Source organism: Phyllopteryx taeniolatus, chromosome 8, assembly GCF_024500385.1.
Source record: "Phyllopteryx taeniolatus isolate TA_2022b chromosome 8, UOR_Ptae_1.2, whole genome shotgun sequence".
In the NCBI taxonomy this organism is placed as follows: domain Eukaryota; kingdom Metazoa; phylum Chordata; class Actinopteri; order Syngnathiformes; family Syngnathidae; genus Phyllopteryx; species Phyllopteryx taeniolatus.
This window is the reverse complement of record NC_084509.1, coordinates 21,757,866-21,785,311: the sequence shown is the minus strand read 5'-3', so window position 1 is coordinate 21,785,311 and position 27,446 is coordinate 21,757,866. Positions and strand designations below refer to the sequence as shown.

Below are 27,446 nucleotides of genomic sequence, written 5' to 3'. Positions count from 1 at the left end.
CAACATATTGGTCTAACAGTACAGCCCACAGTAGACTCATGAACAGGGGTGTGCAGCTGTGCAATGTCTTCATGTTGCCGTCTTGTGACCTCAAACACAACCCCATCTTTTTCGAAACCTTGCAAGCTTTTAGCTAACGACACTACACAGCTGGTAAGGCATGATGCCTTACTACTGACCTAAAGCAATCCACGTACAGACGCTACGGATGGGCAATACCAAACAAATCCAATCATAACAAAATAATAGTTTCGAATTTTTTTTTTTGACAAAACATTGTGAATACATTACTGAAATTGTTAAAAAAAAAAAAAAAAAAAAAAAAAACAGGACAAAATAAATTCCAGTCAGCTGATTCTGATTATCTAAATATTACATCGACACCAAATGAGTACACTGCAAAAACTCTTACCAGGAATATGTGTCTCGTTTCTAGTCAAGTCTCACAACTAATCTGATTGCACTTAAAATAAGACTCATCACCTAAAAATTTCAGGCGTAACAGTGGGTGATTGGTTTGCCTCACAGTTCTGAGGACCGGGGTTCAAATCCGGCCTCGCCTGTGTGGAGTTTGCATGTTCTCCGGGTACTCCGGTTTCCCCCCACATCCCAAAAACATGCATGGTAGGTTAATTGAAGACTCTAAACTGCCCCTTGGTGTGAATGTGAGTGCGAATGGTTGTTTGTTTATATGTGCCCTGAGATTGGCTGGCAACCAGGTGTACCCCGCTTCTCGCCCAAAGATAGCTGGGATAGACTCCAGCACACCCACGACCCTAGTGAGGATAAGCGGTACGGAAAATGGATGGATGCATCATTTTCACTTGTTTCCATCACATTTTTTTTTTTTTTACTTGAAATAAGTACAACCCCAATTCCAATGAAGTTGTGTTAAATAAAAACAGAATACAATTATTTGCAAATCATGTTCAACCTATATTTAATTGAATACACCACAAAGACAAGATATTTAATGTTCAAACTGCTAAACTTTATTGTTTTTAGCAAATAATCATTAACTTAGAATTTTATGGCTGCAACACATTCCAAAAAAGCTGGGACAGGTGGCAAAAAAGATTGAGAAAGTTGAGGAATGCTCATCAAACACCTGTTTGCAACATCCCACAGGTGAACAGGCTAATTGGGAACAGGTGGGTGCCACGATTGGGTATAAAAGGAGCTTCCCTGAATTGCTCAGTCATTCACAAGCAAAGATGGGGTGAGGTTCACCTCTTTGTGGACAAGTGCGTGAGAAAACAGTGGAACAGTTTAAGGACAATGTTCCTCAATGTACAATTGCAAGGAATTTAGGTACTTCCTCATCTACAGTCCATATCATCAAAAGGTTCAGAGAATCTGGAGAAATCACTGAATGTCAGCGGCAAAGCCGAAAACCAACATCGAATGCCCGTGACCTTCAATTCCCTCAGGTGGCACTCCATCAAAAACCGACATCAATGTGTAAAGGATATCACCACATGGGCTCAGGAACATTTCAGAAAACCAATGTCAGTAAATACAGTTTGGCGCTTCATCCGTAAGTGCAACTTGAAACTCTACTATGCAAAGAAAAAGCCCTTTATCAACGCCGTTGGCTTCTCTGATGGACTGATGCAAAGTGGAAAAGTGCTCTGTGGTCCGACGAGTCCCACTTCTAATTGTTTTTGGAAATTGTGGACGTAGTGTCCTCCAGGCCAAAGGGGAAAAGAACCATCCGGACTTTTATGGACGCAAAATTCGAAAGACAGCATCTGTGATGATATGGGGCTGTGTTAGTGCCAATGGCATGGTTAACTTACACATCTGTGAAGGCACCACTAATGCTGAAAGGTACATTCCAGTTTTGGAGAAACATGCTGCCATCCAAGCAATGTTTTTTTCATGGACGCCCCTGCTTATTTCAGCAAGACAATGCCAAACCACATTCTGCACGTGTTACAACAGCGTGGCTTTGTAGTAAAAGAGTGCGGGTACTAGACTGGCCTGCCTGCCTGCAGTCCAGACCTGTCTCCCATTGAAAATGTGTGGCGCATTATGAAGCGTAAAATACGACAACGGAGACCCCGGACAGTTGAACAGCTGAAGCTGTACATCAAGCAAGAATGGGAAAGAATTCCACCTACAAAGCTTCAACAATTAAGTGTTCTCAGTTCCCAAACATTTATTGAATGTTGTTAAAACAAAAGGTGATATAAAACAGTGGTAAACATGACCCTGTCCCAGCTTTTTTGCAGCCATAAAATTCTAATGATTTGCTAAAAACAAAGTTTAGTTTGAAGATTAAATGTCTTTGTAGTGTATTCAATTAAATATAGGTTGAACATGATTTGCAAATCATTGTATTCTGTTTTTGTTTAACACAACATCCCAACTTCATTGAAAAAAGATTGCCAGTTGGAGTCAAGTTTTTTTTTTTTTAAACTTACTCCACTGGCAATTTTTTTTGTACTTTCAAGTAAAAATTAGCTTGAAACAAGTGAAAATTGTCTAAAACCAGGTTACTTTTTATGTGATGAGTCTTATTTTAATTAGTTTTGACCAGATATAGGACAAATATTCTTGCAGATTTTGCAGTGTAATGTCTGGATCCTGGCATAATGAAGGTATTGACCCGCCCATCCCAAAAAAAACACCTTAAGACTATACTGAGATACAATTCAGGAGTGTGATTTTAATCAAACAACCAAAACAAATGAGTCTGGTCTTTGAGTTATAATTGCAAATATCAGTCATCTCCCACGCAGCAGCATGATTCATTGTAACGTTACTGCTTCTGTAAATTCCCAGTGATCGTGAGCATCCTACACTAGAGTTGCTTGATGTCGGTGTCTGTGTTGACCATGAATTTGTCAGTCGACAGATCTGGCATGAATGTGCCAGTTTGTAGCAAGCAGAGGAGGACATGGAACTGCTTCTAGCTGACTAGGGTGGTCATGATAATTGAAGTTTGTTGTGCCTCAGTGAATTTTACCTCATAAATTGTCTACAAAACTGATGTCTTCTTTGCCTTTACTCTTCCTGTGTGAAAACCAAATTTGACAATGGCAAGGCTGTTAAATCTTGTCTGTTGACATATGATGTACTGATGTTATCTGTATTGAAAAAAAAAAAATGCTGTATAGAGGGTGCCTGGATGGAAGTAGTAGATGAAATAAAACACTGACTTTTTTTTGTTTTGTCAATTTTATTTCATGACTGTTACATTTCAAATTGTACGGTACTGTAGTGATGAATTGTATCAACTTATAAAAAGCCACAGCATTCATTTATTCAGTTATTGGTACCTTGTATTATCTTCCACTTTGAGTTAAAAACATGGATTTGTCAATCCTATTAAAACTGTTACACAACACAGTCTGATTTTCTTGGGTTCAGTGTGTTGAGGTGAGGCAACAATATTTTTAAAAGAAAGGAACATACAGAAAAAGGGAAAGAACATAATTTGCAATCACAGGGATTCCCTTAAAATTAATACAATGGAAAAAAAAGTCACATCTATGTTTGATGAACATCTAGTCTTCCAGATGAGAATCCGAGTAGTCTCCTCTGTTCATTTAAAGCTCGTTGATACCTGCAAAGCAAACACATTTAAATTACTATATATGGTCTCCCAGTATGTATTGCATAACCCTAACCAAAAGGATCCCCCTTTCAACTAGCATTACTATTTGAGTTGATTGAAATTAAATTTTGAAAGAGAGTGAAACCTCTTGGTCAAACAATTTTTCCAGGGCACTCGTTGACTTCCAATTTGTTGGGACTTTTGAAACTATTTCCGATAGGAAACAATACAAATGATCTGATAATCCGTTTAACTGTCACCATAAATCCTTGAATAACTATATATTGTTTTATTACTGTTTCAATATAACTGTCATACAAATGCAAAATACTTGATATTGATGGAGTCAGAACACATACGTAAAATAACAATGTTAACCACTGTCCAAGTTTAAGTGTATGGTTTATGCTAAAGCTGGAGGTTTTTCACTCCCAGTGTACAACTGTGTGTGTGTGTCCAGTGTTGTCTAACGCATACACACACATTTTTGGTGGGGACAAGTGTTGCAAAAAGCACACCACAATCAGAGCTTATTCTGAACTGAGGTCATGCATTTTCCTCAAGCTGTCTCAATTTACTATTAGACTTCAGGGTTTGAATTTCCACGAAACCAAGCGGAAAACTAAATCAATGTGACTTACGCTCTGCACAGGGGGACGTGTACTCTGTCACGGCCACGTCACCTGCAAATAAGATAAGATAATAGTACTTTAAACTTTTGGATACAAGTATGTTCACTTTCTTTTTTCTGCAAAGATTAAGTCACTGGTTGGTAGCAGCAGAGTAAAACAAGCACAATTTTAAACTATATACAAGCCAGTGTTATGACATGAAAGGGGACGATCATAACAGGAGGATCTTACTTGTCTGGTAGTAGTCGTACACTTTGACCACAGCTGCTTTCAGGTTCCTGACAGGCACGTCTTCCTCCAGTGTGACGCTGTAAACCATCGCCTCACCTTTCTTCAGCTGAAAACACAAACCACACGCCAATGAAGCCGCGTTTCGACCATATGGACAGTTCAACTCGCCATGACACACCATCTCTGATCGGGTATGCGTTTCTACTGCAAGGTGTGTAGGTGGGAGGGTTATAACTGCATCCTCCAAACGAATAGTGTGGCCTCTGAGCAGTACACAGTAAATTGAAGGAAACAGTTTTTTGGGCTCTATTTTCAAATCTGACGTTACGGGTGTGCGTAACTGTACGCCAAGGGCGCGTTAGACCAGTGTTAGTAATTTGGTAGACCAGCGCAACCTAGCGGATCCTAAAGTGGGGCGGGCTGCGCCACTGTGGGTGAGTCTCCAGCCAACTTCATTCACAGCCCATCAAAGTAGTTCCTCTCAGTGTTTTCCAAGAAAAAAGGGGTCCCCCCCCCCACCCCCTTCAGAAAAAAAACATTGGGGGGGAAAAAAAAAAAATAAAAAAAATAAAAAATCACTGAAAAGGGGAATCTTGCGGACCCCCAACTGTGAAATTTGCGGGGGTCCACTGTAATAATGTGTTCAATGAATTGTTTTCTACAATGATTCAGAAGGTTTGAGCCTCACTGTTCTCATATTTAAGAATGGAATACATCTGACATTCACCAAAATCGCGTTAGACTCGATGCGCCAAGATTTATACGTGGTCTTACCAGGCGTAAGTTTAGACCAACTTCGTGCCACCAAATTGTCACTCCACCGGTGCACATCTCCAAAACACACCTTCACTGCACCGGAACGCCGAGCAAAGCGCAGACTGGTCTGCCAAATTGCCAAAGACGCACAGCGAGCCTTGCATTTGCACGGAAATCAAGAGCCACCTGTTTTTGCGCTTTGTTCCAGATGCACAGTCAATGAAAATAGAGCCCTACGTATTAAAATAAAGGGCAAAATTAAGAACAGTGAGTGTTCCATGAATATTTACACTTCCTGGTTCAATTAAAATTAGTATTTCAACAGTCCTCTTCATCATGCTGTTCAAATTTCGACATCATGAGACCAAGATGACGCGTAACAATTGATCAACAGTACTCGCCACTGCAAGGCTTCAAACTGGATTTTTCTCAGAGTGAAGTGGCCACTAAGCTTTTTGAGTGTCACAGAGTGTCATCAGCTGGTTGTCATAGAAACGGACATCATTGGAAATGTTCATGGTTCAAACACCTGTTAATTTTGCCATCTAGCTAACTCCTTGTCCAGTTGGGCATGTGCATTCAAAAGTTTAGATGAGGTCAAATGGAGTTTTCCTGTGAAGGGTTGTGCATTTTCGGTCATCCTGCAATTTTAATCCGAAAGACCCCCGAACATCTTGTGAGTAGTAGTATTGAAACTAAAACAACCAAAAATGACAACAGCTAAAGAAGCACTTTTTCATTTATAAAGTCCAACTCCGCATTTTATAGAGTATAGATTTAAAAAATAATAATCAAATTGTTCCTACCCCGTCCAAGTAGATGTTGATATAACCTTCATCCAGGTCAACGCGCTTCACTGAGCGGTCTTTCTTTAACTAGAACATCACACAGTAAACTGCCATCAGCGCAGTTCCAATGACAACAGGTGACACAAATATGTGAGGGCAGAAGAACAAATGAACCCACCGACTCCAGAGAGCTTTTATCCAAAATGTGTCCGGACAGGAGTTTGATGTTAATGATGACCATGTTCGTCTCCTCTCTCATGCCCTGGTACCTGCAAACACAAGGCAATGGTTTCTCTCTCTCATCATCTCTTGCAGATTATGGACAAAAAGAGTTCATTTGGTTTGGCTATCAAAATATGTATTCATTCATAATACATGAAGGGGCTAAAATAAAAACAGTGAATAAAGATACAACGAAACAAAGCATTTCCTTGTTTTGTTCTTGCACTGAGGGAAAAACGAGAACAAAACTTTCAATTTAGATGGCCTGATAGCAGCAGCATTTTGGAGCCAAAACAAAATCACACTTTCAAGCTTTCCAACACCTCTCAGCTGTGAAAAAAATAACTTTTTAGAGTACTGTACAGTATTAAATGATTATATTATACTGTATCATATGAGACAGATAAAACAATTAGGCTCAACATGCTTTGGAGGTCATTTTATGCATGCAAATCACATGTTTATTAGACAAGCTGGTCAATGACTGTCGAGGCAAAGACAGATATGCGCACACACTGACCTGACATGGACAAAGAGGATGATCTGTGGCTTGGGGGGGTTGCACTTGGACATGGTATTAGTGGAGATGTTGAAGGCGGAAAAGTCTGGAGGAGGGGGGACGTTGTAATGCATGGAAATCTGTGAGGGGACAGGAAGGACCAACATGTGCTCTTAAACCTCACTTTCATCTCACAATTGCAGGATGTTAAATGAGACAATCAAAAACAGGGATGTAGGAGGAGTCAAATTATGTCCCTCAATGTACAATCTACACTACAGAACCCTAAAGGGCTAATTATTCGACCCCGGTGTTCGCATACTTCTACCCAAAAAGGTACAAGTACATTCCCAAGCAGAACCCTTTTGGGTACCGACCATTTTATTAAGCTGCTGTTGTTTTTGAATGCCAGAATGTTGAACAGTCATAACCAGAGTCTGTGTCCACTTATTCCTGCAATGTGGGAGAAACTAAGAATTATCTCTGAGTTTCAACTAGCCAATATGATCAGCCCTAGAGTAGAAAAACAAAAAATGATTTGGGAGCCAGCTAAGGCCTGGATAAAATGACAAAATATTGCTTGAATATTGCCAACTTGAATTTAGGACTTCGAGCCTGGTGAATGAATATATTGCTCCCCCGAGTCAATCAGCTTGAAATCATTCCTATAAGTGCACTTTGTTATAAATGGCACTCATCTGTTTGTGCTCTGATGGGAAATAAAATATTTTGATTGATATTTTATTTGATTTTACAGACCAAATTCAATTTCAATCGAAATCATGTAAAGTATTTATCTGATAAATGTTATAAAATTCAATTCCACGCACAGCTTGGGCTCTGGTACCAGTCCTCTCGAGAGGGTTGGATTCTCTTCCACTCTGGAGTTGCCCACGGTGAGATGCGCAGAGCAGGTGTCGGTATACTTATTGCCCCCCCGGCTTAGAGGTCGCAGTTCGATGATAGACTTTGTAGTCGCGTCATCTGACTTGCGGCCGCATGTCTTGGACACTCTGGTGAAGAGAGGGGCGGAGCTGTCAACTGATCACCAACTGGTGGTGAGTTGGCTCCGATAGTGGGGGAAGATGCCGGTCCGACGTGGCAGGCCCAAATGTATTGTGATGGTCTGTTTGGAACGTCTGGCAGAATCTCCTGTCAGAAGGAGTTTCAACTCCAACCTCTGACAGAACTTTTCTCATGTTCCAGGGGAGGTGGGCGACATAGAGTCTGAGCAGACCATGTTCCGCGCCTCCATTGCTGAGGCGGCCGACCGTAGCCGTGTCCGTAAAGTGGTCGGTGACTGTCGTGGCGGCAATCCCCGAACCCGTTGGTCGACACCAACTGTGAGGGATGCAGTCAAGCTGAAGGAGTCCTATCAGGCCTTTCTGGCCTGTGGGACTCCTGAGGCAGCTGATGGGTACCAGCTGGCCAAGCGGAATGCAGCTCTGGTGGTCGCTGAAGCAAAAACTCTGGTATGGGAGGAGTTCGGTGAGGCCATGGAGAAAGACTTCCGGACGGCTTCGAGGAAATTCTGGTCCACCATCCGGCGTCTCAGGAGAGGAAAGCAGTGCACCACCAACACTGTGTATAGTGGGGATGGGGCGCCGCTGACCTCGACTCGGGACGTTGTGAGTCGGTGGGGAGAATACTTCGAAGACTTCCTCAATTCCACCGACACGCCTTCCCATGAGGAAGCAGTGTGTGGGTTCTCTGAGGCGGGCTCTCCTATTTCTGGGTTTGAGGTCACCCAGGTGGTTAAAAAGCTCCTCGGTGGCAAGGCCCCGGGGGTGGATGAGATTCGCCCGGAGTTCCTTAAGGTTCTGGGGTTTCCTGGTCAACACGCCTCTGCAACATCGCATGGGCATCGGAGACAGTGCCTCTAGATTGGCAGACTGGGGTGGTGGTCCCCCGAGGGTGTGTTCCAGGGGGATCACACTCCTCAACCTCCCTGGTAAGGTCTATTTAGGGGTGCTGGAGAGGAAGCTCCGTCGCAGAGTTGAATCTCAGATTCAGGAGGAGCAGTGTGGTTTTCGTCCCGGCCGTGGAACAGTGGACCAGCTCTAGACCCTTGGCAGGGTCCTCGAGGGTGCATGGGAGTTTGCCCAACCAGTCTACATGTGTTTTGGGGACTTGGAGAAGTCGTTCGACCATGTCCCTCGGGGAGTCCTGTGGAGGGTGCTTCGGGAGTATGGGGTACCGAACCCTCTGATACGGGCTGTTAAATCACTGTACGACCGGAGTCAGAGTTTGGTCCGCATATCCGGCATATCGTTCCCGGTGAGGGTTGGACTCCGCCAAGGCTGCCCTTTGTCACAGATTCTGTTCATAACTTTCATAATGGGTCGCGTGCCCTCTCCAGGTCGGGGATGAGATCCTGCCCCAAGTGGAGGAGTTCAAGTATCTTGGTGTCTTGTTCACGAGTCAGGGAAGAATGGAACGGGAGATCGACAGGCGGATCGGTCCAGCGTCTGCAGTGATGCGGACTTTGTATCGGTCCGTTGTGGTAAAGAAGGAGCTAAGCCGAAAGGCGAAACTCTCAATTTACCGGTCGATTTGCGTTCCTACCCTCACCTATGGTCACGAGTTGTGGGTCGTGACTGAAAGAACGGGATCCCGGATACAAGTGGCCGAAATGAGTTTCCTCCGCAGGGTGTTCGGGCTCTCACTTAGAGATAGGGTGAGAAGCTCGGTCATCCGGGAGGATCTCAGAGTTGAGTCGCTGCTCCTCCACATCGAGAGGAGCCAGATGAGGTGGCTGGGGCATCTGATTCGGATGCCTCCCGGACACCTCCCTAGTGAGGTGTTCAGAGCACATCCCACCGGGAGGAGACCCCGGGGAAGACCCAGGACATGCTGGAGAGACTACATCATTCGGCTGGCCTGGGAACGCTGGATGAAGTGGCTGGGGAGAGGGAAGTCAGGGTGTCCCTGCTAAAGCTACTGCCCCCGTGACCCAACCTTGGATAAGCGGGAGAAAATGGATGGATGAAAATTCAATTCCTTATACGTGACAAACTCAGGACCGCGAGCCATATGTAATTCTATTTGGCCCAACTATGTATTCGAGCTGGCCTGTCGGTATATAGCGCATGCACCGCTAATACTACAAATCCTAGAATGCTTTGCTCGTGTGTTGGTGCGTCAGTCGAGACCAGCGAGCGCCCCCCAGTGCTACAGAGGCTTCTCCGTCAAATTTACACCTCCCCACTGACTTGTTTGTCTTGTGTGCAAAGTCAATGTGGCTGTACCGAAAGAAGAGAACATATTTGAAAGAATGTTTTCTTTACACACTTTTTCTACTCCATGGCAGGGACTGTTAATAGTTGAAAGGTTGGATTTTCATTGAAGTACAATATTTGTTGGGAGTTGTTTTGTTGTTAACCTTTGAAAAAAGATTTCCTCGAAAAGCTACAGATGGAAACAAAATCATTTATTTTATGAATCAAAATAAGAAACAAATACCACTGATGTCTTCTATTACAAATTAGAGTTCTTGTGTTTATAATATTAAAGTTTGCTTATTCCAGATTCAGTGTTTAAGCAAAACGGGATAACATGCACAATCACAGTCAATATTCAATAAATATTGAGTTTGGCCCAAGACTTTGTCCCAATTTTGAATTTTGTCCCAAAGTGAATTTGAGTTCGACACCCCTGCCTTAAATGATTTATGTTTTCTCAGTCCAACCACTATTAAATATATCACTGTCTATTTTAGTCATTTCAAGTACTGTCAATTTTATGAAAATTCACTTTGGGTGTTGCCGTCAAAAAGGTCAATCGGGCTTTGTGTGATTGACTTGCAGACATTTCTTTGAGCAATATGGCGATGATAATTTTGGTCATGGTAATCGTGACGTGAAATGTTCATACCATTTCATTTCCAGCTACCAATGAATAAACCTGCTAGGATACAATTGTCGAAGCAAAGTAACTGACAATTATTAGCATGCATTAGCATTAGCCTTGTTAAAAACTGCTAAGCTGCCAGCTAAGATCGCACCTGTGCCAGAACACAGCTCTGTCCCTCTGCTTTGATCGTGTACTCTCCGGGGACATCGCTCAGCTTCTCCTCCTGGTACAGGAGCCGATTTCTCTGGTCAACTATGAACTGCTTGTTCAGACCTCCTAATGACGTCACCGTCACAACAGTCCTGCCTCCAACGCTATAGGTGGCAGCACCATATTTAGCCAGCGCTTGGAGGCCCACCACGGTGTCCTAAGGAGCATATGAGTACAGAGTCATTAAGTCTGCCCCGACGGTAGAAACCTCTCACAAGTTTGCCTACCTGTGTTGAAGAAAAACCACCGTAAGGATTTTGCTGCTGTGTGAGCCAGCGCACAATGCCAGAGCTGTAGTCCAGACCAAAATTTGGCAGGACAGGCCCGGAGAGCACTGCCAGCAGCACATAGGAAGTGATCTCCACCTCCAGAGAATCCAGTTCTTTCATAGAGGCCCCCGTTCGCTCCCAGTGGCGGGTTCCCCCTGCCGCAAGGATATTAGCAATCAAAATGTATCACAGAAAGGACTGGGAAACATGACATTGAGCTCTTTGCTAACCATTAAGTACTGAGGCTGAGAGCAATAAAAAGTGCAGTATAGGGCAAGGATCAAGTGTGCTGCTGGAAATGATACAATTTTACTTCATTGGTATAAAAATATTTTTTTCCCAACAAATAATGCATCTTTGGTCATCTCTTTATGCCTGCGGCGTATAGCGACAGGCAGAAAAATTTAATGTTCTTCCACTAGGTACATAATTCATAATTAGTATATTTATCTATGTAAGTATATATAAATATAGTGATGACCCAATAAACGTTTGAAAACACTGGTACAGGGAATGTGGAATTCAGGGTATACTGTAACTTTTTTTTTTCCCAAAACAGGGACAACAGAACGAGTGCAACAATTACGCTTAAAAAAAAATAAATAAAAATACCTGTAATAATCCTCAATATTGAACAATTTAAGTTCACGATGCCTTTAGTTAACAGTGATGTAAAACTGCACTGTATTATGAATTTTTATACAAATGCTTGGGTCAAGGCGACCACAACGAATCCCATCTCCTACAGGCCTATGTACCATTTGAACAGACACATACTGTACAGCGACTTGCACAATCTAATGAGATATACAGTACAAGAGCTGTATCAAACATTGTGATATTATAAAGGTCAGTTTTGATTGATACTGTCAGATGTAATTCCTCTTTATCACTGTGTTTATAAATTAAGAGTGGAGTATAACTGCAGTGTACATACTTGGAGCCGTTTCCATTCAACAAAAATGAAAGGAGATTTGAAAGGAATCCGACATTGCGTCATGTGTGTAACACGATGATGTACCCATTGTACTGGACTGCTGGTGCAGGTAGCTGACAAGTTTGAGCCTCATCGCCTCGTCCCTAGCCAGAGTGAAGGTGTAGGCCATCAGCGCTGTGGTGTACAAATTGTCCATTTGGCCGGCTGCCTCTTTCAGACAGCCCAAACACCTCTGGATCACAGGATCCTGTCATAAAACACACACAAAGATATGAGGGATTGAGTAGTCTCAAGAGTGAACTCATAATGTGACTGGTGATACCGCCTACCTGTTTAAAAATCTAATTTTAATTCCTACAGATGGATACAGAAAACTAATTGTGTAAATCCTTATCGTTGACGCCAGATGTTTACTTACACTATACAAAAATACTGTACATGCTTTTTTTCCAACTTTCTGGCATAAAATCAAACTAAATCTTTTTTGGTCAATTAGGATTACCAAAATCATTTCTATTCGCTCAATGCCACAAAAATGAGTGACCCTAACCCTTTTTCATCTTCGTTCGAAATTTATATACAGTAAGATTACGATGCCTTTCTAAAAAAATTTGGGGAAAGCCAGACGATTTTATTTCTTTGGAAGCTTCTGATAGGTTTATTGACAACATCTGAGTTAATTAGAGCCATATCTGTGGATGTAGTTCAACGGGGCACACCTGAAACCCACTGCTTCTTTGTGTGATATCATGAGAAAGTAAAAATTGTGTCATTATCCACAGTGAAACGAGTTCTGTACAGAAATTGGCTGAAAGGCCACTCTGCCAGAAAGAAGCCATTACTCTAAAAGACCTGTCTTGTGGTCTGTTGAAACTAAAATTGAACTGTTTGTCCATAACGAGCATTGTTATGTTTGGAGGGAAAAGGGGGGAAGCTTGCAAGCCTGAGAACACCATCCCAACTGTGAAATATGGGTGTGGCAGCATCATGTAGTGGGGCTGTTTGCTTAAAGAGGGATTGGTACACTTCACAAAATAGATGGCATCATGAGGAAAGAACGCAACGTGGAAATACTGAAGCAACATCTCAAGACATCAGCCAGGAATTTAAAGCGTGGATGCAAATGGGTCTTCCGAATGGACAATGACCTGAACCATAATAACAAACTGGTTACAAAGTGGCTTAAGGATAACAAAGTCAATGTTCTGGAGTGGCCATTGCAAAGCCCTGATCACAATCATATTGAAAATGTATGGGCAGACCTGAAAACACACGTGCGAGCAAGGCAACCTACAAACTTGGCTCAGTTACACCAGTTCTGTCAGGAGGAGTGGGCCAATATTCCTGCAAACTATTGTGAGAAGCTTGCGGAATGCTAAAACACTTGACCCAATTTATACGGTTTAAAGGCAATGGTACCAAACACTAATGAAATGTATATAAAATTCTGACTTTGAAGAAAATCACAGAAAATAGTTTTTTGTCATTTAGAAAATAGAACAAAATTTGGTCATCCTAATTGTCCTAAAACAGGAAAAGTTCATGTCAGTGAGGAAAAAAAGTGTCTTTTTATATAGTGTATGTAAACTTTTAGTTTCACCTGTATGTTTATGTCTGATATTTATGAACGCACAAAAAAAGGCCCCATAAAGACTCACTCATGGAGGCGGAAGTTACTCACAAAGTCGCCAAATTACACTATTGCAATATTAGTCATTCGAACTGCTCCAAATGCTAGGACTCTGCATCTTTTTGCACAATTGTCCCAAATTTTTTTTTACCGGCATTACCAGATAACTAGCAACCCTTTACTGCTTAGTGACTTTTTTTTTTTTGTCAATGTCTTTCTGTCTCCAAAGTGTTCTGTAAATTGACTGTCTGTTGTCGTACTAGAGCGGCTCCAACTACCGGAGACAAATTCCTTATGAGTTTTTTGGACATACTTATTTTTGGCAAATGATGATTCTGATTCTGATGTAGGGTTAAACTGTTTGGTACTTATTTAAGCCAAAATCTGAACAGCTTTCTGACAGACATTTTTAGAGATGGCCAGCACAGAAAATAGAAACACTTTGTTGTAAACTTGATGGGTGGGCCCCCTTTAAATAAGATTTAATTTTAACATGTAACAGCAATGAAATGACACAGAAAAAAGGAAATATCCTGATTGTTGGAATAATGCAGGAATTGTCATCTTCTGATAGCTGAGAGAGAGATTTTTGCAGCTAATGCATTTAAAAAGCCCATGATTTTACTTTTTAGTTGTATTAACCCATTTAAAATGAAGATCAAGCAAAACATGACATCACATGAGTTTGGGGTCCAAGTGTTGGATACAAAAGGGGAGCGACGTTTGACTCACTTGAGTGTCGGAGTCCAGTTCTAACAGGGCGGCAACGACGTAAGCCGTCAGGGACACGTCGTCGCTCACTCCTCCCTGATGGGACAGTAAAATATGCATTCGTATTGCTTTGTAAAACACTAAACTAACATACAGGTACAGCAGTGCAAGCATGTGAATGGCCACACTGACATCATTACCTTCATGCCATTGTGGAAAAGTTTCCCCACCGATCTGATGCAGCCATCACGCCCCTGCTTAGAGTACAACCATTTCTTGGCTTCCATAACGTGCTTGGGATCTACAAAGATGTAAGACCTCCCCCCCCCAAATGACTTCATCACAAAGGCGGTCAGCCTAGAGAGAGACAGACACACGTGCACACACACACACGTACACACTTTTGAAAACAAATCAAAGCACAGTGTGCCTGTGGCGGTAACCCCGAAATGAACCCAGCCATATAACAATTACATAATGACCTTGTGTATGATATGAAGCCTCTGTGTCTACAAAAGAGTTCAGCTGAATCAGACAGAGGGGCAGCAATGCTTTTGAGCGCGAACTAAAATATTGTACAAAATCAATGAAATATCCTAACAATGTGAGGATAAGCAGTACGGAAGATGAATGAATGAATATTGTGACACTCTAGGATCCCACTGCAATACTGTTATGAATGCAGCCAGAAATGAACAGGAATACTTCTTGTAGTAGTGTCAATATTAACTGTGTAAACACAATCCCTCTTATAAAGTGAAACACTCCCCGATTCCTCCAGAGTGCTCAGTTTAAGATTACATTCATTTGGGCTGTGACGAGGACGTTTTCCTCAATGCATAAATTTCTATTGCATACGTGGTTGGTGATGTTATTACGATTCAAAATTTGGGGGAGCACCACAATCGTAATGTAAAGTGGAGTATGAAGTTATAGTGACATATTACTGAGTTAAGGAAAATAAATGTATCGTTTTATTAACTTTGGGGGAACTGGCAACCCCATAAAACCCACCGTTTGTTTGATTTAACGCTCCCTGGGTACAATTGGATGTACTTCCTGTTACTTTAAGGTTCAAGCATCTTTGGGTCCCTTGAAAGGCCCTATAAGCTATGATTATTATTATTATCATTTGTTCACATAACACCCCCAACTCTTGTAAAGCTGCCTGATATGATAAGTGTGAACAAACTTGTTTTGCCCTCATTACAGTCCTACATTACTTCAAGAAAACAACACATTCAAGCTGTTTCGTCTCATCTTTTGTCGCAAATATTAATGTGATTGGACACTTGAGTCCTTGTTTCCACAAACAGCCACCCCCATACATGCTCGCCAAGTGCCAAACTGCCCGGCATCCTTTCAGCAAAACCAAAACGTTTGTTAAATCCCCCCCAGCGATGTGCTTTAAGCCCATTTAAAGGAAATATTAACATTTTCTGGCAGCTTCCTCGTGAAGTAAATGGCTAGGATGTTTTCTGGTGCCAAAAACATAGATGTGTACGTTTGCCTCATGGGTGCCATTTTTAGTCTCACATCAAATTAAGTGTGAACTTTAAGCTTAATAAAGTCACTGTACAATAAAGTGCTAAGTACTGAAAAATGTTCTATGACATCTGATGCAACTGCACTGTATTGTGTGTTACATCATTTATTCTGGTATTTTTATGTCTTTTCAGATCACCATCAAGGCTAAATGTGACATACGGCGAGAGGCTCAAATACACCATAAATATTTTTGTGACAGTAAAAAGTGAAACAATGCCAGATGAATTAATAAAACTTTTCAAAACAGTCACAATGTAACACCAGCGATCTCTTAGCACTTCATATTTAAAAACAGGTCAACAAACATTTCACAGAGACATTCAATAACTGCACTTAATTTTTGTGGTGTACAAAACCCTTCATATCCAGTACAGTGGAACCTCAAAAATGAACTAATAAAACAATTAAGGTGCACAAAACCTCAGGGGTGAAAATGCCATCACTTATGACTTCACGTGAGACATCTATAGGTCTCGCGATACTTCAGTTTAGTGAGCATTGAAAAGGATCTACTCCACAGGTGTATTGATCTGCTTTTTCTTTTCTTCTTTTTCCTTTTAGTGATACAACCACATCAGCGTACAAGTGATGGCAAAGAGAAAAACTGTGATGACCATAGAACGGGAAATGGAGTACACGTCAGTCGTGGCTGCTAAGGCAATATGGCAAATTTAAAACCCTAACGGATGAAGACCTTAACTGCTTGGAAGGCAAGTCATGTCACAAAGACTAATATCCCTCTGCATATACAGTATACTACCAGTCATCTAAGTTAACAGCAAGCCGAGTATAATTATTTTCTTCTTTTTACTGTTCATAGTGCCTAACTTTTTTTGTATTAAGGTTAAATAGTGTTCCCTCGCTATATGGCAGCTCATCTATTGCAGATTCAATGTATTGCGGATTTCTTTTCATTTTCATATCGTGCCTAATTTACCGTATAGTGGGATTTTGAGTGTATGTTGTAATTTTAAAATTGTAAATAAAAAAAGAAAAAAAAAGAAAAATTAAAACACATCACAAGGAATAAAATGTACATAAACATACAGTAATGCACATAATTACTGTGCACTAAGAGTATAGAAAGTGTTCTGCAGAAGATTAATACGAGTCTGAGGAGGTTCATACAGCTTTAAATGTGTAAATATAATTCAAAAAACGTGGTCAACACCGCAGATTTCACCTATTGCAGAGGTGCTCTGGAACCTAACCCCCAGAATAAATGAGGGATTACTGTCGTGAAATCTTCATGCGGTGAGATTCGCCTTATAAGCAGTCATTTTCCCATACTTAAGTGAAATTTTATACAAGTTAAGCTTTGTTTGACCTTTTTTTTTTTTTTTACATTCTCAAGAAAAGGTAATTTACATTATATTTTGTATGAATAATGGTTATTTATTTTTTATTTCTCAATTGTTATTGTCTTTTTATACTTGTATGCCTGTTTACACTGTCATATTGCTCAACATTTTAAGGTTTTAAGAAAGGCGACAAATTGACACTGGAAAGGATTGATATTTTCAATGGTAAATGGGCTTTCATTTGTATTGCTCTTTTCTACTTTCAAGATGCTCAATACTCAACACTGTTTCCACAACTGAGCCATGTTTGATTTTTTCTTTCAAAATGCCAATCCTTTTTAATTGCTACAAAGCACCATCACTGATTAGCCCCTCTGCTTTTCTACTGACCAGGTGTTGCCAGATTCATCGCTTTTCCCAAAGGCACTGTAGGAGCCATCGTCATGCTTGTAGATGAGCTCCCTTTGGTATCCTGGAACACACATACGCACAAATGCATGTCACATTCTCGATTGTGAACACACGCTGCATTGTGTTTCACTTGCACAAAATGCCATCTCTCCTCTAGGTTTAGAATTATGGCTGCAAGTTTTTAAAAATGACTAAAATTGTATGTCCATAACGTAGAGGTTCTCAAAACGTTTTACAAGTTCCACCCACCTAAAAAAAATACTGAGCTCCAAAAAGTACCACTATCATACCACAAGTAAAATACAGTAGCATAGTAGACCCAGGTGTTCATCAAAAACGAGACAGAGGTGACGAGACTATTATTGTAAGCCATTGTGACATTACATATAGTTTGAACATTAACAGTGCACACAATTATAGGAAACACTAATTAAAAAAGGATACAGTCAAACTATATTGTACAAAAATGTTAAATAAAAATTGCACCTCAATAAAGTTAAAAAAAATTAAAATCAATCCATCCATCCATTTTCTGTACCACTTATTCTCACTCGGGTCCCAGCAACTGCAGGCAGGAGCCGGGGTACACCCTGAACTCATTCATTCATCTTACTTTACGCTAATCCTCACTCGACTGAAGTTGCCAAAATGTTTACGTTAAATACAACTGAACTGTGCAGTGATTTTCTCATACCGCTTGAGGGAGCCCACATACCACTAGTGGTGCACGTACCATACGTTGAGAATCACTTGTCATAATGTATGCAAAAAATGTGTCTGAATTATGCCACATGTATTCATAATTATTCATCATGTTAACAAGTAGCAAACAAATATTTACACATTCATTATCGGGTCGATTTAAACTACCTACTTAGCATAGCATACTTTTCAAGCTGTTTTGATGATGAAAATGACCTTTTACTGTACCATATGTTGATCTGTTTTGGATAGTCTTGTTTTGTGAACCCTTCTTTAAAAGTGGGAATGATGACTCACCGCTCTCGAGGAAGCGCGTCGCTTTGTCCAGAATCTCAGCAGTCAGTTGACCTGTGCTTTTCAGGTAGTTGAGAATGAAGATGTTGGGAGAAAACTTCAACATGTTCTGCTCTCCACAGCCATATGGCATTGCCAGGAGTTGGTCCAGGTTCTTAATGGCTCGGCCCATCAGGTCACCTTCAGTAAAAAAATCTCATGAGGGAGGGTTCTATGTCGACGACCTCTATGAAAATGCTGTTTGAGAGCATAACAGGTATTTTTACCCAGTACAGAGACAGTGGCTCTGGCAGATCCAGCAACAAACATCTCTGGCATCAAAAGAGAAATGTTCTTTTCCACTGGTCCCTCTGGCAACAAAACAGACAAAGATTGAGTGAGTGTCATCACTTACCTTTGAACAAATACTGCCCACTTGTGCTTTAGTAATAAATACCAACAATTTAATCTCTTATGGCCAAAAAGGTTTCCATCTCTAATGGGAGAACTCACACCAAGAGTTCCATTTTCAAAATACTACCATAATGTTGTTCTGTTTCTTTGTGTTGTGGTGTAATACAAGCAACACATGTACAGCAGAATTAAACTGCTTTAAATTACTATAATAAAGAATAATGAATTTAAACAATAACTGCTACAAACTAAGCTCTGGGACGGAGGTAAAGTTTAAGCATTAAAATTTCATCTGGATCCAATGGGGATAAGATGAAAAATTACCTCATCTGATTAGACCATGTTAAATGGGATTTTCCATGTTAAATTCAAACTGCAGCCAATTGCGCGACTTGCATTTGTGGTTTGTCATTACAGCTTGTGATCCTGCACACAGAGCAAATTGTGTTCATATCTGATAAGACTAGACTGCGATAAGAGAGTCTGAACAAGTTTAACCCCTATTACCCCATGCATTTAACCTCGTGTCTCAATCTTTCTGGTCGTCAGTTCGTTGTACCTTGTTTCCACGTCACCGACTCATAGTAACCAGAGACCCTGTTCTGATTATTCACCTTGCCTTTTTGCCTCACGTTTTTTGAATACTGTTGCCTTTTCGGATTGCCTGCCTCTGCCTGTTTATTAAACCTCTCTTTTTGAAATTGTCCATTTGAATTGGAGTCGTGCATTTTGGGTCCTGTCCTGTTCATGACAGAACGAACTGGCCATAAAATGGACCCAGCAGACTCAGACCCAGTGCGCAAAGCCCTTAAAGCGCAGGGTCAACGTATCTAGAAGCAGGATGAGCAGCTTGCTGCCCTCCACCTTCATCTAAAGGGACTGTCAGAGCATCAGGAGACTTTGATGAGACAGGTGGCCTCACAGTTTGAAGTTCTAATGAATATGGTTCAGAAGAAGGAACCAGCTGGAGCAGCACCCGATGCCGCCACTGTACCACCGTTTCCATGTGAAGCAGTCACCATGCCACCACCTGCCACCCCCATTGCTGTCTGCCCACAGCTCTCTCGACCGGAGAGGTTGGCTGGAGATTCTGGGAATATTAAGCCGTTCATCACTCAGTGTGAACTCCACTTTGAGCTGCAGGCAGCTGCCTTCGCCACCGAGCAGGCAAAGATCGCTTTTGTTATTTCCCACCTGACTGGTCGTGCGGAGACGTGGGCTACTGCTGAATGGAGCCACAATTCTGCCGCGTGTCATTCTTGGGCTTCTTTTGTAAAGACGATGGAGAAAGTTTTTCAGTATTCCACACCAGATCGTGAGGCAGCGCGCTCCCTTGTCACTTTACAACATGACAAGCGCAGGGTGTCAGATTACGCGATTCAGTTTTGTATTCTAGCAGCTGAGAGTCAGTGGAATAACAGGGCACTACTCGATGCATTTCTTTCAAGGACTATCCCCCGCCGTCAAGGATCATTTGGTCCCACTAGACCTCCGACCGCCTTGGACACGCTCATCGCTCTCGCCATAAAGATCAACAAAAGGCTTTTGGATCGCGAGCTGGACGGAGATCAGCGGAAGGATGAGTCACCGCGCACTTTGAGGACAAGCCTCGGTCACCAGCCAAATCAAGGCAGATCCCGTTGCCAGTCTCAATCCACTGGCTAGCGTCACCACGGATGAACCCATGCAAATGGGCAGGTTTCGTCTCTCCCCTGAGGAACGTCAACGCCGGCTGAGGGAAGGGCGGTGCTTTGACTGCGGGCAGTTGGGTCATTCTGTGAGCAACTGTCACGTCAAAGTTGACGGTGCCGGTAACAAGGGCACGGGAGCGGTGAGTCTAAATATTAAGGAAGACCCTACCCAGGTTCTTCCTGAAGTAACACTATGCTCTCCAGATCAAGAGATTTATACATCTGTATTTATTGACTGGTTCTGACGCAAATATACTCAACTCCCTCCTCATTAGACATATGCACCTTAGAACCTTTCAAGTAAGACGCCACCGCAATGCTTATGCTGCAGACGGCAGTTTTATGGGCAAGATCACTCACCGCACCCAAACACTCACATTGACATTTCCTGATTCTCACTCGGAACGCATTAGTTTTCATGTTTTTGAAGCTATGAATTACCACCTTATTTTAGGGAACCTTTGGTTGAAATTACATAACCCCCCACATTGACCTGTGGGCATGTTATGTTATGGGGCAGCAATTGCACCCAGAACTGTTTCAAGCCTCCATGTAATGTTCAGGGTTATGTTTCAAATGATATTCCACAGACCCCATCGGGGGATCCTGACTTGTCTCGAGTTCCCACCTGTTACCATGACATTAAAGAAGTTTTTTCCAAGTCCAAAGCCAAATCCCTTCCACCCCACAGACCTTATGACTGTGCAGTTGACTTGCAGCCTGGTACCACACCTCCACGGGGGAGGTTGTTCTCTTTCAGGGCCGGAAAACATGGCCATGAAGGAGTATGTGGAAGAATCACTGGCAGCCGGGATTATTCGCCCATCTTCATCCCCTGCGCGAGCAGGATTTTTCTTTGTGGACAAGAAGGACAAGACCCTGCATCGGTTACCGGGGTCTCAATGAAATAACTGTAAAAAACAGGTACCCTCTTCCTCTCATCTCCACCGCCTTTGAGTTCCTGGAGGGAGTCAAGGTTTTCACCAAACTAGACTTGAGAAATGCATATCCAAGATGGCACCTACCAGTGTAATCGCCTCGGTTACGCGCTCTCTAGTATTGTTTTTGTGTTTTTCGTTCGTCTTTGGAGACATTACACGACTCACTTACACAAGGGGAGACTTGCTAACCATCAAGGAGGCTACTCCGGACTTTCTTTCACCAACTTTTGCAAATCCGCTCAGTTCCCCCCCCCCCCCCCCCCCCCCCCCTCATTATTCTCGGGGACTTTAACAAAGCTAAACTCAACCATGAACTCCCTAAATACAAGCAGCACATCGACTGTCCTACCAGGGAAAATAACATTTTAGACCACTGCTATACTACGCTAAAAAACCAAACAGTACCATCCTGTTTCAAACGCTCCACCATCATTCCAGTCCCCAAGAAACCTGCAATCTCGGGTCTAAATGACTACAGGCCTGTCACCTTGACATCTGTGGTCATGAAGTCCTTTGAACGTCTCGTGCTGGACCACCTCAGTACCCCCCTACCCACCCGTGAGGACTTGCATGCTGCCAGAACTAAGACAAGAGCATGCAATATCCTCTCGGACCCTCCACATCCCGGTCACCAGCTCTTCCAGCTCCTTCCCTCAGGTAGGCGCTACCGATCAATGGAAACTAGAACTAGCAGACATTCCGACAGCTTCTTCACTCTTGCAATCAACTTCTTAAACACCTAACCTACAATTACAACATGCTGGCAATTTTTTGACTTGAGTTCGTTGTCACATTTTGTGGGGCCAATTATATATTACTCGTGCACTGACTGTAGTCGTCTCGCCATGCTGCACTATTTGCATATCTGTTGTTGACCAATACTGGCCACTCATGCCAGAGTAGCATCTGCTCCATTTGCACACTGATTGAGGAGTATCTGCAACATTTGCACAATCAACATTGTCCAAGATGACTTTTTTTTTTGTCAATGTCTTTGTCTCAAAAGTGTTCTGTCAATTGACTCTGTTGTCGTACTAGAGCGGCTCCAACTACCGGAGACAAATTTGTGTTTTTTTTGGACATACTTGGCAAATAAAGATGATTCTGATCTAGTTAGGACAAGGGAGGGGGATGAATGGAAAACAGCATTCAACACACCAACGGGACATTATGAGTATTTGGTAATGCCTTTTGGACTAACTAACACTCCAACTGTTTTCCAGAACTTAGTCAATGATTTCTTGCGTGACATTTGAATGTGTACATTTTTGTATATTTGGACGATATTTTTATATTCTCCCCGGATGAGAAGACTCACATGTCCGCTCTGTGTTGCAGCGGTTACTGCAGAATGAACTTTGTCAAGGCTGAGAAATCTGAGTTCCACAAACTACGACGTCAGGAAAAAAGAAGTCTAGTCTAGTCTGTGTGTCTGTTTCTTTTCTGGGTTTCGTGCTAGCTCCAGGTGAAATCAAAATGAACCCTTGCTTAGTTGATGCCGTGACTAACTGACCCACTCCCACATCACGCAAGGACGTACAAAGGTTCACAAATTTCTACAGAAAGTTCATTAGAAATTTCAGTTCAATACCCTCCCTCGCCTTTGCATGATCTTACCTCGCCACACAGACCCTTTGTGTGGAACCCGCTTTGTCAGCCAGCTTTTCAGAAACTAAAAGAGCTTTACGTCCGCTCCCATCCTCACTTTGCCAGATCGCAAACAGCAGTTTGTTGTAGAGGTTGATGTGTCTGATGCCGGAATAGGAGCAGTACTCTCCCAGAAATGTCTCAAGGATGGTAATGTAACTTACCATCCTTGAGACCATCCTTCTGCTTATCTCTTGAAAAAACTGACTCCAGCCGAGAGAAATTACGACATAGGTGACCGTGAACTGCTGGCTGTCAAGGTGGCTTTGGTGTATTGGAGGCACTGGCTAGAAGGTGCTCAGACCCCATTTTTAGTATCGACAGATCACAAGAACCTTGAGTATCTTAAGACTGCTAAAAGATGAAATGCTAGATGGGCTCTATTCTTCACAAGATTTAATTCCACGTTATCCTACCGACCTAGTTCTAAAAATGGTAAGCCACATGCTTTATTGCGTATTTTCTGCGTAGAGAATTCTTTGTCCGACCCTAAAACTATTTTGCCCAAGTCATGTTTCATTTCTGCTTTTGTTTGGGACATTGAAACTGCGGTAAAAGATGCTCTGAAGAACCCTCTTAGCCCTGAAGATTGCCCTGAAAACAGGCTTTATGTGGTCCCGACCATAAGGGGAAGAGTTATCCACTGGGCTCACATAGAGGACTGTATATCACCCAGGCATTGCCAAAACGCAATCTGTGGTCAAACGGCGCTTTTGGTGGTCTAATGTTAGACGAGATGTTTATCCATTACGTCAATGCTTGCCAGGTATGCGCTGCTAACAAGCCCTCTCGTCAACGTCCTTCTGGGGAATTTTGACCCCTGCCAATACCACAACCTTGGTCAGACATTTCCGTAGACTTTGTGACAGGATTACTGGCCTCTAAAGGAAATACCACCATTCTCACAGTTGTTGACAGGTTCTCTAAGATGGCACACTTCATTGCACTGCCAAAACTCCCCTCAGCTAAAGAAACTGCCAAGTTGATGATAAACCGGGTATTCAAGTTTCATCATTTTCCCAAGAATGTGGTATCGGATAGGGGCCCCCCCAATTTGTTTCACGATTTTGGAAGGAGTTTCGCAAATTAATAGGCGCTACCGTCAGTCTGTCTTCTGGATTTCATCCTGAAACCATCGGACTAACTGAGAGGCTGAACCAGGACCTGGAGACTGGGCTTTGATGTCTCGCGTCACAGGAGCCACAATCCTGGACTCAGAAGCTGGTTTGGGTCGAGTTCGTTCACAATTCTCTCCACTCTGCATCCACTGGTCTATCGCCTTTTCACATTGTGCATGGTTACCAACCATCTCTGTTTCCTGCCATAGCCCCAGAATCTGCATTGACCTTGGTGAGACACTGCAGGAAGACCTGGGAGCGAGCCCGCCAAATGCTGCTACACCAAGGACAGTACTACAAGACCGCAGCTGACCATAGGAGGACACCAGCCCCGAACTACAAAGTGGGTCAGCGAGTTTGGCTCTCCACCAAGCATCTTCCACTCCGGGTGCAGTCCCGGAAGCTCGCTCCCAGGTTTGTTGGGCCCTTCCCCATCACAAAGGTCATCAACCCTGTCACCATGAAGCGGAGGCTCCCAAGTTCGATGCGGGTCGACTCTGCATTTTACGTCAGCCTGCTCAAGCCCACCTGGGAGTCCCCTCTGGTCCCGCCTTCCAGGCCCCCTACTACCTCCCTGTTTCGTGGACAGGGACCCTGTCTTCACAGTGAGGCGGCTGTTGTCGTATCGTCGGTAGGGGATTTCAATATCTGGTGGACTGGGCGGGCTACGGGCCTGTGGAACGTTCATGGGTGCTGTCTGGGTTTATCGATGACTCACTCGTTCAGGACTTCCACATTGCGCATCCTGGGGCTCTGGGGCCAGCCGTTAAGGGGGTGCAGGGGGTACTGTCATGTGTTATGGTTGTTGTCTTAACCCGGTCTTGTACACACCTGCTCCTGAGAGCATCTTCCCCACCTGTGCCTCGTTTACCCTAATTACCCCATGCATTTAACCTCATGTCTCATTCTTTCTGGTCGCCAGTTCGTTGTACCTTGTTGCCACGTTCCAGCATTCCTTATTTCTACATCACCGACTTATAGTAAGCCTAGACCCTGTTCTGATTATTGACCTTGCCTTTTTGCCTCACGTTTTTTGGATACTGTTGCCTTTTCGGATTGCCTGCCTGTGTACCGACCTCTGCCCGTTTATTAAACCTCTCTTTTTGAAACTGTCCATTTGAATTGAAGTCGTGCATTTTGGGTCCTGTCCTTTGTTCCGTTCATGACACTTCCATTTATTGCAACCAAATGGAACTCATCTTTTTTTATCAATGTGCGGATTATCCTGATAATTTAATGGGAAGAAATTATTTAATAACTATCAATTACAACCAGAGTTACAATATAAAAAAACTGTAGAAAATAGGTCGCACACAAACAATACAGACAAACCTAGAGCATGACAAACCTTGCTATTTTGTGACAAAATGACAATGAATATTAGTTTGTCAAACTCTCATGTGTGTAAAACAAGGAGCTGCTAAATGTCTGAGTTGAATTCAAACCCCCAAAATTGTGTCCGAGATTTTCCAAACAACTTGTACATGGGAAAACTCACCTGCAGGACAGAGGAGCGCATTGTGACTCACTGACTGAGGCGTTCCTTCAGCCTAGATGGGAGACCAACGTAGAAAATGTTAAACTGGAATGCATTACAGAGACACTATTCAAATTAGACAGTTCATCTAGAGGCTGATGTATCCTTTGTGCACGTTAATTGGAGTTAATCTGTGTTCAATTCAATTATGACAGATTATAAACAGATTGCAATGAGGAGGCCATGCTGCTGAGAGAGAAAAAAAAAAAAAGGGCTCCAGTTTGGGCAGTCATTCTCTGTCATGTTTTATTTTGTTTATTATTATTATTTTATTTCAATGGTGTTTCCTGACATTTATCATCAATTAAGTCTGTCAGCTGTGTGTGTTTGTGTCCCATGTCTGTTGAAACTGTTTTTATTGGGTAAGAACTTTGTACTACACCGTTTTGTATGATAATGCAATAATATTAAGACTGGGTTCGATTTGTTGTGCTTTGAAATGACAATATACAGTACGTTGTGTCTAAGAGGTACTAACCTCCACCAGCAGGCTGCGGACCACGGTGTCAATACGGCCCACGTCAGGGACAGAAGCCACCTCATTGCCACACAACAAGTTGGTCTTCAGGGCCTCGGCGCTCACCTTCAGGTCGACCTTGCCTTTGTGCAAACAAACAGTCTTATTCAGAGGTCATGTTAAGGCATGCATCTTCAGTCCAGCCTTCAACAAATCCAGTCCAATTTTTTTTTCGGGTTTATCGTGCCCACCTCCTCTGAATCTTGTTTTCTCCCCCAGATTTCTGTCTTATTCACTGTCATTAAAAACCCCATTTGTTTCCTTATAATGCACACTCTCCCCATACCTCTTTATCTCAGCCCAAAATTGTTCTCACTGAGGCCAAGTACAGATCAGACCCTGAGGAAAAGGTTTCCAAGTGTTTCATCAGAGATGCTACCTGACGTGTTAGTACAAGTGATTGTCAGCATGCCTCGAAGAGGAGATGGAGCAGCACGATTTGACATTCACCAGAGCCTTGTCCTCATCGCCGCTTGATGGAAGCAATTAAAACTCCTCAGCTTTCCGGCCAGCTAGTGCTCCAAATACAACGTTTGTACCATATTCCATCCAGTTTTTGTTTCACATTCCTCCATCTTTCTAACTGTTCCTCCACCTGCTCCCTGCGTTCACTGCAGATCACAATGTCATCTGCAAACATTGTCCACAGGGATTCCAGTCTAACCTCATCTGTCAGCCTATCCATCACCACTGCAAATAGGAAGGGGCTCAGGGCTGATCCCAGATGCAGTCCCACCTCCACCTTAAATTCGTCTGTCACACCTACAGCACACCTCACCACTGTTCTGCTGCCCTTGTACATGTCCTGTATTATTCTAACATAATTCTCTGCCACACCAGACGTCCGCGTGCAGTACCACAGCTCCTCTCTGGGTACTCTGTCATAGGCTTTCTCTAGATCTACAAAGACACAATGTAGCTCCTTCTGACCTTCTCTGTACTTTTCCATCAACATCCTCAAGGCAAATAATGCATCTGTGGTACTCTATGCATGAAACCATACTGTTGCTCGCAAGTACTCACTTCTGTCCTGAGTCTAGCCTCCAC

At 42.7% G+C, this 27,446-nt stretch overlaps 1 protein-coding gene across 1 annotated transcript in view; it reads right to left on the bottom strand.

Annotated features, from left to right (window-relative positions):
* Positions 1-3,164: 3,164 nt before the first annotated feature.
* Positions 3,165-27,446, bottom strand: part of LOC133482385 (alpha-2-macroglobulin-like protein 1) — a 43,319-nt gene continuing 19,037 nt past the window's right edge. The window contains exons 21-36 of the mRNA XM_061782453.1: positions 26,361-26,482; positions 25,844-25,895; positions 18,822-18,905; positions 18,559-18,735; positions 17,539-17,620; positions 14,500-14,656; positions 14,321-14,395; positions 12,043-12,205; positions 10,980-11,176; positions 10,694-10,909; positions 6,712-6,830; positions 6,148-6,238; positions 5,988-6,056; positions 4,426-4,531; positions 4,204-4,245; positions 3,165-3,571 (exon numbers count right to left, since the gene is read on the bottom strand). Coding sequence (XP_061638437.1) covers positions 3,555-3,571; positions 4,204-4,245; positions 4,426-4,531; positions 5,988-6,056; positions 6,148-6,238; positions 6,712-6,830; positions 10,694-10,909; positions 10,980-11,176; positions 12,043-12,205; positions 14,321-14,395; positions 14,500-14,656; positions 17,539-17,620; positions 18,559-18,735; positions 18,822-18,905; positions 25,844-25,895; positions 26,361-26,482 — 1,769 coding nt within the window. The 3' untranslated portion in view covers positions 3,165-3,554. The remainder of the gene's footprint in view (positions 3,572-4,203; positions 4,246-4,425; positions 4,532-5,987; positions 6,057-6,147; positions 6,239-6,711; positions 6,831-10,693; positions 10,910-10,979; positions 11,177-12,042; positions 12,206-14,320; positions 14,396-14,499; positions 14,657-17,538; positions 17,621-18,558; positions 18,736-18,821; positions 18,906-25,843; positions 25,896-26,360; positions 26,483-27,446) is intronic.